The sequence below is a fragment of the Uloborus diversus genome, chromosome 1 (genome assembly GCF_026930045.1).
Source record: "Uloborus diversus isolate 005 chromosome 1, Udiv.v.3.1, whole genome shotgun sequence".
Taxonomy (NCBI): Eukaryota; Metazoa; Arthropoda; class Arachnida; order Araneae; family Uloboridae; genus Uloborus; species Uloborus diversus.
The window spans coordinates 61,826,745-61,842,212 of record NC_072731.1 but is presented as its reverse complement, the minus strand read 5'-3'; the positions used below and the strand labels follow the sequence as shown (position 1 = coordinate 61,842,212).

Below are 15,468 nucleotides of genomic sequence, written 5' to 3'. Positions count from 1 at the left end.
AATAAAATGCATAACAATACACTTATTGAATAATCTTTCATTGTGAAATGAAGTTTCCCGTGAAACCCAAGTAAAAGTGTTACTTAATAAAGAAGCAAAATGTACTTAAAGGTTTATCGTTGATATTTTTATCATTTACCATTTGTATCTCGTAACTATATGGATGTGGAGTCAAAACACACCAATAAGATTCTTATAAAAACAGAAACTGGTATTATTTGATAAATTAAGGACTTTATTAACAAACAAACAATGTGAAAATTGTACTTTCTCACACGGTCCACAACCATCTTACATTTCTCTAGGTATTTCTCCCAAAGCAATACACCAAGTCCATTTTTTTATATTTTTTCTTTGTCTTTGAACGAGTATGACTATTTACCGAAGAATTAAGTTAAGAAAACAGTTTAGAGGAGAGCATGGCCTTTGTAGTTGACGGCATGATGGTGAGCGGGGATGGCAACATGTGCTGGGGCAACATGGCTGATCTTGGAGGAGTAGTGGGTGGCAATTGGAGCATGATGAACCAAAGGAGCAGCATGGTGGGTCACGGAGGAATGATGGACTGCAGCAGCATGGGCGAGGGGAGCAGCATGGTGGATGGCACCAACATGGGCAAGAGGAGCAGCATGGTGGATGGCTCCAACATGAGCAAGAGGAGCAGCATGGTGGATGGCACCAACATGGGCGACTGGAACGGCATGGTGGGCAGCAGCTACGTGGTTAATCTTGGAAGAATAAGCAACGGCTGCTGGTACAGCATGGTGGACTGGGGCGACAACAGCGGCGTGGTGGACTGGGGCGACAACAGCGGCGTGATGGACTGGTGCCACGACGGCGGCATGGTGAGCCAGAGGTGCATGGACTACAGAGGCACCATGGTGGATCTGGGTGGAATAAGCGTGTCCCTTGACAGCTGGGCCAACTACGGCATGTCCCAAATAGCCAGTTGGAGTTGCAGTGCAGGCAGCAGCCAAAAGAAGTACGGATACCTAAAACAGACACAGATAATGTTTACCATAAGAAGCAATAAAAATATTTTCTTGTAAATATTTTTCAGCAATCAAAAAATTTCCAAGATTCCTGGAAAAAAAATTATCTTCTGATATTGAATGGAATATCGAGATATCTTTGTTCAATTTGTGTTAATTACCTTAAATTATTCGTGTACCGACATTCATTGCCTTTTATCTTGATCTGGAGTTTTTATTATACTATTCAAAACCAAACAACCAAAACAATTACAAACCAAAAACTAATTTGAAGACTATTCATCTACTTACTATACATTTAGTTATGACGAAAAAATGAAATTTCTTCTGCTAAGAGGAGTTTCTGAAAGATATTATCCAGTTTTCCAGAGCGGAATAGTTCGTTATGGAAATAAATAAATACATACGTGTTTTACAGAACTTTCTCAAATAAGATTGACAAAATTAAATGTTTTTACTTCACTTACACAAAAAGTCGGAAAAAAGATTATTTGATCAAAAATATCTTTGAATAATATTAAAATTCTTAGTTGTGCTTTTTTAACTTTCATTTTAACTGGCACTATTTTTCCACTTTTCGAAAGATAAAATACTAAGTTAAAGGGGGTGAATTCATCGAATGAATAAAAAATAAAACTAAAAAATACATTACGCTGAAACTTAAAATGTTCATGAGCATGAATGCAAAAATGATTTTTAAAAATATCTTAGCAAAATAACAAAGCAACATAATATGACGAGTCTACTAATCTACATCCCTCGCATGCTAATAGAAGGAAATTTAAGAATATTATTTAGATGTTTTGAGGTGTAAATATAGTTAAATGTTTCTTAATCAAAACATTCTTTTCTTTTTTTCCCCCAAAAATCTGAAGCTACAAATTAGACATTTTAAGGGAAATAGCCTTTCCTTTGGTGGGGCATTAAATAGGAATAAGCAGTGTAAATCAACATTATGTTTTCTATCTCCCTTTATCCCCTCAAATTTAATATTTCATTGATAATGTATTTTCTTAAGTTAATCATTTGAAAGTAATATTTGACATTTAAAAAAAAAAATTATCATTTTATAAGTCAATGCTATTACAATATCAAACATATTTCTTCCTTATTTCATTTTTTTTACTTTATGTATAATGTACATCAGTCCATAAAAATTTTTAGTACTGCGCATCAACACATGCCTATAAAGTTGCACCGAAATATATTTCTTTAAGACATTAATTGCTTTTTAAAAATCTAATTTAAAAGTTGAAAAGAGTTGTTAAAGCGCTGTAAAATTTGTTAAAGAGTACATACAAAATGTTTCATAATGGGCACAATGGAATCAATAATTTAACAGTAAATTTAAATTACATTAATTACATTAATGTAATGTGTACATTAAATTACATTAATGTAAAATGATCAAAAGATGAATATTGATCCTTCAATAGCTAGAGATCATTACAAATTAATAATATATTTTTTACAAAGACGTATTTTGAATGTTAAAGTTTAAAACTTTTGTTAGTTTTTAATGAATAAGTAACTACAGTGGGTCGCAAAAGTGTTCGTACACCTTGAAATTTTGAATTAAAACCAAAATAACACGAAACTGAATTCGATTATTATGTTCAATTTTTTTCATATCATTCCTATGCCATTCTAAGTTTAACCCAGCAGTTTTTTTTCCAAAATATTGCCTGATTTTATTTTTAAAATTCGTCAAAAAACGAAGAGACAGAAATAATACCCCACAAAAGTCACCAAACACAGAAATATTTTCGAAAAAATGGTTAAAATTATCACATGTTTTTTTTTGTATATTTGGCATTGTGTTGACACTGTAAAGTCATTTGGCTTATTTTTGTTTTTATTTATTCTCTAATATTCTGCTTATTCTTTTAAAACGGCTGGTATTCGTAAAAAACAACAAGCACCATTCGAATTTTGATTTTTTTCCCCTCACAGTAGCGGTAAATTAGTTTGAAATGTCTCTAAATTAGTTAATTCATGCCATTCTGTATTAAAGTGCTCGATAAAATGCTTTGAAGAAAATAATCGAATCGAAAACAAGGTAAGAAAAGGTCAACCGGCAAAAGTTAATGAACCGTGATCGGAGATTTACAGTTAAAAAGGTTATGAAAAAACACATTTGAGTGCTATAAAAGTTTCTGCAGAAATTAATGAAAAATTTTTATGTTTAATTTTTGCCTAAAATTGTTCGCCAAGTTCTGTGATTAACTGGACTAAATGGGATCTCTTCCCGCAAAAACTTTCTTGCTCGTGCAAAAAAACAGAAAGCTCACGCTTTCCGTTGCAAAATCAATGATAAATACGCTCAAAACGCTTTGGAATAACGTCTTACAAATGAAAATTAATTCAACGTTTTTGGTTAAATTGTTGTATAATTTTAAATAGAAGAAAAAATGAGGATTTTTTGATTTCAAGAACTTAGTTGGATCAGTTAATCAGGACGGTGAAGGTGTTCTTGTGTGAGGGTGCATATGAGCATCAGGACTTGGTATTTTGGATTCTTTTGATGAACGCTGTTCATTTAAATGTTCTTAAAAATAGTTTTAAACTATTAGCCCAAAATTTGGCTATCGGAAACAACTTTGTTTTTAATCAAGATAATGATAAGAAGCACACGGTTTTCAAAGGTTGTGCCTGATGCCTCAAACATTGTCCTTTAAAGCTTAGAAATATCTCCTCAATCGCCACATTTAAACTTAATGGAACATATTTAGAGAAATCTGGAAGCTAGATTATGAAAATACATCATTGAAACGAAAAGCGAACTAGAAACAGTAAAACTCAAGGTGCGGTTGAACACTTACTCAGAAATTGCATAAACATTTAAAAGCAGTTGTTGATACTGCCTGAAATTCTACTAAATAATAACTTAGTAAACAGTTGGATTTTTTACTAATGTATAAATATTTTTTCAAAGTGTACGAAGACTTTTGTGAGATAAAGTTTCTGGCACTTTTTGATTATTGATTTCTTAAAAATCAAGTTCCATTGTGTTATTAAAACTTTTCATGTAATTTTGTTGAAAATGGATCATAGATCTTATAACTAAATATCTATTCGAAAATATTTATTTTATCCAATGGATAGGGTCGTATTTAATGGAAAATCATAAGTGTACGAAAACTTTTGGGAGCCACTGTATTCATTAACATTAAATTTGCCTTGCTTAAGCTTTTTTTTTTTTTTTTTTTTTTTTTTAATGATGTAAAGTTTATTTGATAGTGTGATTGGAAACCAAAGAATTTCAGCAGTATTTACTGAATTGAAACAAAAATTTAATAATTGCATCAATACTTGATAAATTAAAAACATATTACTTATTAATTATTAAAAAAGTAAAACTTAATGTAAGAGCGAAGGAGATGAGCTTTCTCAATAAATCGTGTTAGAAAGTCGAAAAAATTAACTATAACGAATGGGAATTAATATTTTACTTAGTCATTTATTCAAACAATTAAAATACATTTTTAACTAAACGAACATAAACTTTCTCATTTGGAGATGAAAACGTAAAATGCTTTTGCTTTTTGATGCTCATAACCAAGAAAAACAAAAACACAAAATTAAGATCCAAGTACAAATGCTACTTACGAAGCGGTACATCTTGTTTTATTTGGTGAGGAGGTTCTGGTAAGAACTAGAGAATGTAAGAAGATTGTGCTCCTGCTGGAAAGTACTGGCCATTTTATACTCCATCCATAGTCGGAAGTACCAGTTACCGACCATCGCAGATTCGCTTAGCAAGAGGAGCTCCTTGAAGTAGGTCAAGTACAACTCACCTCCACTAGACTTTCTCTCTCAATCCAGTTTATCGGACTATCTCGTTCTAATTGTGTGAGAGTAAGGTCGGAATGGGTGGCTTCGGGGCATGGCCAAATTGAATGGGTTTTTGAATTTCATTTTTTCGACTACCACGCCTTTTTGTTTTCCTCGCCCTCTGCGGTTGTGTTGACGGAAACTTTTCTTGTTCTCGCCCTTGTTTTGTTTCCCCGTCATTTTGTGTTCAATCGTGACTGGTAGGTTTTTTTCTCGGCTCTAAAGCTCTAGAATAACCCCGGGGTTGTTGAAGATTATACCGATACCAAGGGCATGCTGCTTATGCAGGATCTCGCATCTGAGACTCTATGAAAAATTTTCGAAGTTCTATAACTATCTAAATTTTTTCAAAATATCGTGAACGTGTTTGGGCAATTCCATGGAAAAGTCGCCATTTTGCCCCTCACGTGACAAATGAAAAATATTTCCATAAAACGTGGTAATCTTAAAAAGCAATAAACAAGATTTTTTGCTTAAGAAGTAACACTTACATTCGTACTTCTTAAGCATTAAAATTATGCTACTAATATTTTTATTAATCGCTTAAATTAACGCTTATAATGAAATGTGTGATCTATCACGTGCAGGACAAAATGTCCGATTTCCGAGGAATGACACAGTAGTTTAAAGTACTAAAAGATTTCCAAATAATTATTCAATGATTTACAGAAGCGTTTTGTTTGTGTTTAAATAATATTGTTTTCAATAGTTTACTAGTACTTGTTGAATTTACTAGTAAAATTATTTAGAACAGATACTGTTTTCGAATAATTGTTTTGAAATGTCGTATATGTCTGTGCTCACACAGTACCGCGCATTAAAAGCAATCTTTCACACTAAAAAAAATTTCTAAGTTTGATAAATATTTATTCATGACTATTTTCATTCGAGACCAATTTATTGATATTGCCGAAATTCATTGCATCAAATATTTGTAAACAAACTTTCAGACGTGAAAGAATTCTCGTTCACTTTTGAAGCACCAAGAACGACATAAATAAAACATTTCCAAAAAGGTTCATTAGAAATAATTTTTCCTCCGATTTACTGTGTCTTGGTAGTTTTGTCATTTGAACGAAATTAAGAATGTAATTAACTTAGAAAATCCGAAAAAAGTTCATATTTCGTTTTAAAAAATCGACCTATTTGTTTATTGGTTGTTATGAAACTGTGGTACAGATTTGTTGCTTTAAAGTTAGATTATTTATGCAAAATATTTCTTTACAGTTAGAATAAAAAGAAGAACAAAATAAATTTCTTTAAAATGTCTCCCGAAGTACAAATTAAAAGTACTTTATTTTTTGCGTAAGTTTATATTTTAAGCGAAGTTACAAGACATCAAAATTGTGTTTTTAATGTTCATCAGTTATGAAGATATTTTTTTAGAAATTTATTCGAATTTCATACTGCAGAAAGTTTACTATATTATGAAATCATGAAAGGTTTCACCTGTGAACATATACTGGAAGATAATCTCTGGTTTCTTTTTTTTTTTTTTTTTTTTTTTTTTTTTCAAGTTAAATACACAACCTTTTATGATGGAACTTGAACTACGAGATAAATTTATTACCATATTTTCAAGAAATAATAACAACCATAAGTCAAAAAAATTATATTTCTTCTCAGAGAGAGTTCTGGAATATTTAGAAGCTCTTTCTACCAGCTGCGACTTTCAAAATATGGAGAAAGCTTTCAAGTCTGTTAAGTGACTCCATTTTATTAGATACTAAACCCTTGAGTGAAGTAAAAGCCCTTCAGAATTTGCAGGCTAATTTATGATTCAACAAGCCAAGGAAAGTCAAGTTGCTGGAAAGTACAAAGTATATTTATTATCCGATGCGGCCCGAAGTTAAAGCAAAACTACTTGGGTTGATAAAATGGCCTTAGTAGTCGAATATCATTAGTTTTTCGGATTTGCTTCTGCAGATTGTTCTATAAAAAATAACAATTAATAATAATAATAACAATATGAATGCAAAAAATGGTAATAATATTAATAATAACAAAAACAATATCAATGTAACAATAATAATAATAATAATTACAGTACAGTTGGAAAAGTGAAGCAGCGTACCCAAATTGCCAGTTTAGCTAGCATAAGATGACAACAACAACAACAATAACAACAAATATTAATAATATCAATAACAATAGTAATAATAATCTAAATAATGTAAATAATAGTAATAGTAAATAATATAAATTATAATAATAATAGTAAATAATATTAATAATAATAACAACATCTTCATGATTCAAAAATGCCATTTATGCAGAACACGCACTAAGTAAAAGTTTCAAAATAAAATCTTTCAATTTGTTCGTGATAAACTTAAGTCATACATTCAGGAAAATATTTCCATTAATTTTTTTTTTCAGAAGAAGTTTTTTATATTATAAATGCAGAAAAACATATGCAGAATTTATTTTTCACTTTTTTTTACACAAATAGTTATAGAAACACGTATTTATTAGTAAAAGTGCGTCAGAACAACAGCAGCCTACTGCTGTTTCTAGGCTTAGCTGTCTTACTGTTGCTCTGTGGTGACGATATAATTTCTTCGATTTATATATATATATATATATATATATATATATATATATATATATATATATATATATATATATATATATATATATATATATATATATATATCATGATGCATTCCCGTGTTTCAGCTCTGCTATGATTTAGTTTCGATTAACCTACCTTTGAAAGTTTTAAATAGACTTAAATTCGACATTCACCACTAGTTATTGCAATCCCGGTATACCGAATACCGGTGTTTCAAGCAATTTTGCAATTTCGTTATACCGGTATTTGCTGAGGTAAAATACCGGTATTTTCGGTATTAGCAGAAAATAATTAATAGTTTTAATTGGAGAATTTTAATTATATTTCTTCTTGTACTTCAAATGTACATTTCTTTTTCTGTGATACAGAACTAAAATCAATCTATTGATGTTAAAATTTGAATTCAGAAGTACGAACTTATGGAATAACATGAAATGAAAGCAGCGGAAAGATTGTAAAATGATATTTTCATTACTAAATGGTGAGATGAATCGCATTTTCGGGCTTTTATGTACACCATGTTTACATTTTTTCCATTTCCCTGATCACTCACTTTCTCTTTTATGAAAGTACTAGTGGTACCCACACGGCTTTGCCCGTAGTAGAAAATTGAAAGGTCTTTTGGTTCGCTTTTATATTTACAAGTAATGTATGGTGAATTTCTCGCCAATCGGCTTACACCATGTTACGGTTCCACGTTATGATAACTTGGTAATTTACTCATCCATCTTATGATAATTATGCTCGAGAAAATGTTCTTAAAATTGGAACAGAAAAAGAACAAAATCGAATTTTCGAAAAATCGCTTCGAGGTGCACACCCCCACGCTACAAACTAACTTTGTGCCAACTTTCATGAAAATCGGCCGAACGGTCTAGGCGCTATGCGCATCACAGAGATCCAGACAGAGAGACTTTCAGCTTTATTGTTAGAAAAGATAAAGTATACATGAAATGTACACATGAAATTCACCACCCGCTCGAGACATCCGCCAGACATCCAGACAGAGAGACTTGCCAAAATGAGATGAAAAATCAAGTGTTAGCCAAGCGCATCCTAAGGCTTTATTATTCAAAAAAGTTGAGGTGAGGTGGATAGAGGTGTCCGTTTGACGATATTGGCAATATTTGCCAAGATTCTCAAAGATTCCCCCTTTGTTATCTTCATGCTACGTCTCTGTAAAACAATTTTCCCAGCATTCTTTCAATGCACTGCAGAAATCTCTCCACAAGTTACGCATTGCACTCGTTAGAAATATCGCACAAAAGTTATTTCTATCTAATTAATAACAATGAGTTAATCTATATCTGTAAGCAGTACATAAATGGCTACTTCTGTATGTAAGTTTGTCTGGGGTAAACTTTGAAACTACTTTTATCGACTTTAACCATTTTTTCACCACAGAAACATTTTCAGGAAGCAACATAGGATATAATTTTTTTCTGAAAAACTTAGTTTTAAAAAGTTATGATGGAAAACAGTAAATTTCATAGCAGTTTCCCCTTAAATGATTAAATATAAAACCTATTGTTTCAAAAATTCGTTGCCTTACAACAGCAATATTAATAGTAATCATAGTGAAAATTTTGAATAAAGGCTTCTCCGGAACAAACATGAATTTAAAATCATTTAAATATTTGGAAACTCTACTCATTGCACACTTAGAGTAACATAGTAGAGAACATTTTTGTGTGTGTGTGTGTGTGTGTGTGTGTGTACTATTTTATTAAATAACTAAAACGCACGGTTTTTTTGTGATCTTTGTTTTTCTTAGTTCATATTTTGGAAATTCTTCAAATTCTTATATGCTTAAATGTCGTGCTTTCGTTTCTAACTGAATACTATTTTGTTCTTTATACTTATTGCTCTTTTACTTTTATGGTTAAGGAAGAAACTCGTTTTTTAATCACATCAAAACGGTGTGTTTTGAGTTCTTTCAGTTAAAACAGAAAACGAATGAAAGTAGCGATTGTTTGTCATAATTATTATTGACCCAGGTAACGCCGGGAATTTTTGCTAATAGTAGCCAAATTACGAAATATTTATTTACTGTAAGATTCACAATAGTCATAACGTGAAATGCTGTCTTTAAGATTATCACAATTCATGAGAGGTTTCAAATGCCTCTGAAGCCAAAACTCGCACGGATTGAGGTTTGGAGATCGGGAAGGCCACACATCACGTAGATGTCAACGTTCTCCTGTGTAACACGTTCTTCTATGAAATAATTTTGAGAACTACAGGACGTTTATTGCGAGAAGGAGCTCCATCTGATTTAGATTGTGAAAAAAAAAAGGAATGAAATCGACATAATGAATCAGTATTAAATGTGTAGTTTGGTAAAAATGTCCCCTGGCTGCTAAATGTTAAACTATTTTTATTCACTCAATCAAATTCTTATCTCTTCGTTATGTTCTACATAAAATTTCGTTAAAATCTGAGCAATAGTCTTGTTGCTAGACAATTTTAAAGTAGGGTCGTTTTAATATGATCTCCATGTACAATCTTTTTTTTTTTTTAACATTCTTAAAAAATATATAAACGTAATAGGGGAAAAGGTAACCGAACCACTGACAAACCAAATCTTTTAATTTAGGTATAAAAAATGGCAACATAAGATATAAAAATTCACATTACACACTAATATGAAATAAAATGCCCAACTAGTGACTCAAACTCCTGTAAACTTTTGCTCCCTGTGATGTACCTCTTCCCAACTCAAACACTAGGCTCATAGAAAAAAAACACTGTTCTCTTATTTCGTCAAAACTAATTTCAAATTCTAGGAAATCAAGCCAAAAAGAGAGGCGTTCCAGTTGGAATGGTCTTGCTGAAATAGGCGATTGCATCAGGACCGGAACCTCTTGAAGATGGCCGATTTTTGAAGTGCAGTAGCCAAGTGACAAAAGAATGTCCACTTCACGTTATTGGAAAGGTTGTCAGTAGGAGAACTTTCTTTTGTCTTTTTATGTTCCATTTCACTTTCGATACCACCCTAAAATGATGCAACAATGAATAACATACTTGGATTTTTTCCATTTATTTTTTTTCGTCTTTATTTCATACTAGGGGCCCGTCCCGAACTTGTTCGGGTTGAAAAAACTATCTGTCTTAATTAAATATTCTGAAAATTTTTTTGTTTTAAAATATCATATTATACTCGTATATACCCTTTTTGTTTCGTTTTTATGAGATTTTGAAAGAAATTGATTCACTTATTTCTAATCAAGTGAGACTAACCTTTACTTCCCCGTGAACAATATAGTTTTCCCATCTGTAACGTTGTACGTTTGGCCTTCAGTTTTGATGATGGTGATGGCATTAGAAATTTTCATTCGAAATTGCAATTGCTTATATTGGAAATGGAAATGGGAAAGGACCATGGGATTTCGAGAAATATTCCTCACTGACCTGCTGCTGGTCCAATACGAAAAATGCGGTAAATGATATTACTTCACATTGATTTTACTTGAGGTTCAGTTCCATTGCATACATAAGACAAATTAAAGTTTTGCAACGAAATTTTTGGAATATCTCCTTTAATTTTAATAGAATGAATATGGGCTCTTAAAAGTGTATTTAAGATACAGAGATCGTACAGAATTCCTAATAGGAGACGAATTTAAACAGGCTTGAAGTATATCTGCACGCGTTCATCAAGGGGACCACAGGAATAGTTTGGTAAGAATCACTTGCAAATGCGAAAATGACACCTCTCTTAATGTTGTCTTAATTTTTTAGTTCTTTTAGAATCCACGGCTTCTATATTCAAACAATGGCTCATTGAACATCTGTAATACATTATGCGGCAGACTTTTTGAAGACGCTATCCAAATGGCCTTTTTTTTTTTTTTTTTTTTTTTTTTAATGAAACGTAGGGAGTCTTTTTGAAGGGATCCATTCAAAGTAGTTTAAACCTGGAGTGGTCAGTTTTTCGACCACTAAGAAAAATTGTTACAATTTTACAATTAAGTTTTAAAACAAGCTGATGTGTGCATCACATGACTTCCTTTTACCTCAATTAAATTATAGTAGTGCCTTGGATTAAGCAAAGAAACACTTTAAATAGTTTACCTTAAGTTTGTTGCTAACCGAAGCAGAAAAAAGCTCATACAGATTAGTTTTCTCAATATTGGACATTTCGATGTGATTCAATGGTCAATTCTCTAAATATTACCAATAGTGGCCAAAATAAAATCAGACTTGAAAAAAAAATTGCCGCCAAATTTGGCGACCAGAAGTTGGGCGATATATCGCCAAGTGTTTGCCAAATTTTAACACACTTGAGTTTTCATTGAAATTATCAATGATTTCTCCCCAAAAAGGTGTAAAAGACCCCCTTTGGAACATTCGAATGCAAGCAAAAAGGGAGGTGCACAACTAGACCCCACTAGAAGTCTACGTACCAAATTTCAACTTTCTAGGACATACCGTTCTTGAGTTATGCGACATGCCTACGCACATACGCATATACATGCATGCGTACATACGGACGTCACGAGAAAACTCGTTGTAATTACCTCGGGGATGGTCAAAATAGATAATTTGGGTGTCTATGCGTTCTTAGGCACTTATCCACGTGTGGTCAAGTTAAAAAAAAAAACTCAACATTCATTCGGGGGTGAGCAAAATAAAAATTAAGGCCGATTTTTGGGTGAAATTTTTTTCGCTAATACAATACTTCCCTTTTTGTAAAAGGAAGTAAAAAAATAAGTACAAACACATTCTCAATCTGCCTGTTGATTTTGGTTAAATTTATTAAACTTTTTTTCAGTTCCAGTGCGTATGCCGATGAACATTAATTTGTTGAATATGCCGGGCATGCCGATAAACATAATTTTCCAGTTGATGAAAGTTTGCAAACTCTTCTTTCATAACTTGAGGATAAAGCTCTCGGTCTTCCACCAGTGTTCCTTTTACAATAATTGTCTTTCAATCTTAAAAAATTATTGACTGCAGTCTTCGATCTTCTTATTTTTTCGCAAAAGTACAGCTACTCATCTTCGTTGAAGAAAAAGTTTCAGTCTTCCCTCATTCATGACCAGATAAGTTCTTACCATTCGACATTTCCACAAAGAGCGACAAAACTTCGAAGAAATTAATGAAAAAGTTACAAGTTGAAAGGTTTCCACATTCTTATTAACTGCTGTGATATTTATTACAGTAAATGTACATGTAGCTTTTAAAAAATACTAGCGTCCTTAAAGTTTTTACTCAGGCTGAAATACTAACTTTGAATATATCACTGTTTTTCTGGTAGTTGCATACTTCACAAAACCTGTCTATTGCGTTTTTTCTTACAAATGAACATTAATAATTAATAATTCAATAATATTAAAATCCTTCCAATTTCATTTTTCCCTTTTCTCAAAAATTTTTCACATGGCCTTTAAGTTTTTACCCAGGCTGTAACGCTGCCCATTTTAGAAAAACAAATTACCAATAGAACGTTTTTTTTTTTTTTTTCTTCAAATTTTGCAGTGTTTTCAGTAAATATCTGAGACTATTTCTTTCATAAGAGTGCAAATTTATCTCCGTTAGGTTAGATATTAATTTCATGGCGATTTATGACATTTCATAAGAATACGTTTGGCAACATGAATTCAAGAATTATTATAGCTTGATTTCCTTCAGTGCGTATTTAGCGGAATATTATTGTTTTCATACCAAAATGTAAAACTGTAACACAAGTTGTTTACAAACCCTGCAACGATGAGAAGAAAATTGATTTTTTCACATGTCACGACATAAAATAATCAGTTCTGCAGTTCGTTAGAAGCAAAAAAATATTAGATATTGCTTTTCTATAATTTTACATATTCTGCGGTAGTATTACGTGTAATAAGAATGCCTTTTCTACTTAAAAAGAAAATTTTAGTGCGTAAATAAACAAAAAATTAATCTTTCAACATAGCATTCAATCAGAGAAAAAGATCACAAAAATATGTTATTTCTTACGCTTCTCGTATAACTGCACAATTCGAAAGGTTTTCACAACAATTCTATTAGCTACAAAATTATAGAATAAAATATGCTATTCAGAAAATTTTTCGAACAAATCTCTGTACAACATATGTGTATTTTCGTCATCGATTTTTTTCCTCCCCCCTCCCCTCCCCCACTCCAAACAATTGATTCATCGATACAAATGACAACTCATTCACTGCGCTCCGAGTTCTTCATCCTAACATTTTTACATAGAATATCAGAAGATCTTTTGATATTCAGCAAATGTTTTCATATTTGTTCTATGCGGTACAGTGCTCTCTTTTAATTTACAAATTTAGAAGCGGTACAGTGCTCTCTTTTAATTTACAAATTTAGAAAAATATTTCTAAAATAACTGTTTGCAGTGATTTGTGCGATGTCCTTTACTACGTGGTTATCAAAAACCAGAACTGTGTGGTAAGTCAACCAGGTAGCGAACTCCCAAACATCCAATAGACATCTTAATGAATCCTAAAATGAAAGTTATTCACGCACTAAGTTACTAAAGCGATGCATTCGCATGTACATATTAAGTTTAAATGTAACCCTTTTTTCATTGAAGAAAATATTTTGAGCTTCTGGCGATAATCTTATTGCATCCTCGTATATCAAGGCCAATGATCGCCAATGATCGAGTAACGCTCCTGACGTCATCAACAATGAAACTCGCACCATGGCATGATAATTTGATAATTTTTTTGGTAATGTTCAACATGCAGGGAAATGCTTTATTTTGCCGAAGCTAAACTGAATCGGGTAACTTAATTGTTTAACTGGTAAGACTCATTTTAGGAGAATAAAGAAACGAAACAGAGGTCAACAATGAAGCTATCTACTGAAGTTGAGGGTTAATCCACTGGAGTTAGGGATAAAATTTCAACTATCAAAATGTATTACCAAACAGGCAATTGCTTCATTAAGCAATTTTCACCCGTCATAACTAGACGAGCGATTTTCTAATTGTAAAGAAAAGGCTCCTTTGTCACCTTCAAACGCTTGAGAAAGTTTGGGATTAAAAAACGTCGTTTTCTTTTATCGTTTGTTTACTCTACTTAAAGTCTTTATAATTTACATGTAATTTTTTTTATTTTGAACATTTCGTTTTACCAGTTTAAAAACTGTTCATTTGATTTTAGAGCTTTATTATTACTATATATCATAATATAATTGATTTTTCCAAAATTTTAGAAGCATGATGTGTTTTTTGTTTTCGTAGATTTTTTTTTTCTCATCACTCCTTCTATTTTCAAAGTGTATTTCATCCGTAGCTCTCCACTTTTTCTTTTATTTCAAATTTATGTGTTTCCAATATCGTGCGTGTGTGGGTGTGCATAGGAACGCCTCGATAAGCCACTGTAACCTCTCAAAAATTTCCTCATTCAATTTAATCTGACGAATCGGCAACATTATCATCATTCAGGGAAATTTGGCGCTCCATTTGATAAATTGAGAATTTCCTCCCTCCCAAAAATTTAAGTTCGAAGCGCCCCTGGGTGTGCAACAGTATACACACACACACACATATCAGCATGACTCGATAAGGTTTTTCTCCTGACGGTACGGTTATAACAACCTTGCACATCAAATGGTTCGTACCCTTGGAATCTATGATCGCACAAAGAGGAAAATTTCTTTCAAGTATGCGTCCTTGTGGGTTTTTATTTTTTGCTTCCGCAGGCAACGCCCCGTTATGTTCCACTGATGGGATCGTTAGAAGTTCCAACGTGACCGGACTCCGATTGGAACAACCGTTAAATCACAGAAGAATAGATATAGATGATCTTTATTACCGCTATCCCCCACGCCTCTATTAATGAACCTACGCTGAAAAGAGTACGAAAGCGTTTGCGTTCCAATCATTTATATCACAAACAACTACTTGTCTAGCTTTGTTTGTCTTACAGTTATCAGTGAGCTTACACGGAACAGATTTACTGATATAATAATTGCGTAAAAATTAACAGAGGCATTCACACAAAAATACCCCCTTGTTTTTCCGTTTTCCAAAAGATACAAAGAATGGTATGAATGTAATTTTTAGTTCGAGTAAAAAAAAAGTATTTCATTACATAATGTAGA

The 15,468-nt window shown here is 32.2% G+C and overlaps 1 protein-coding gene across 1 annotated transcript; it reads right to left on the bottom strand.

Moving 5' to 3' along the window:
• Nucleotides 1-203: 203 nt before the first annotated feature.
• On the bottom strand, nt 204-4,738 carry LOC129234610 (histidine-rich protein PFHRP-II-like). Its single transcript, XM_054868640.1, has 2 exons — nt 4,602-4,738; nt 204-992 (listed from the first exon to the last, which is right to left on the bottom strand). The coding sequence occupies exons 1-2, from the start codon at nt 4,611-4,613 to the stop codon at nt 408-410; spliced, it is 597 nt and encodes a 198-aa protein (XP_054724615.1). The 5' UTR covers nt 4,614-4,738; the 3' UTR covers nt 204-407.
• Nucleotides 4,739-15,468: the final 10,730 nt, after the last annotated feature.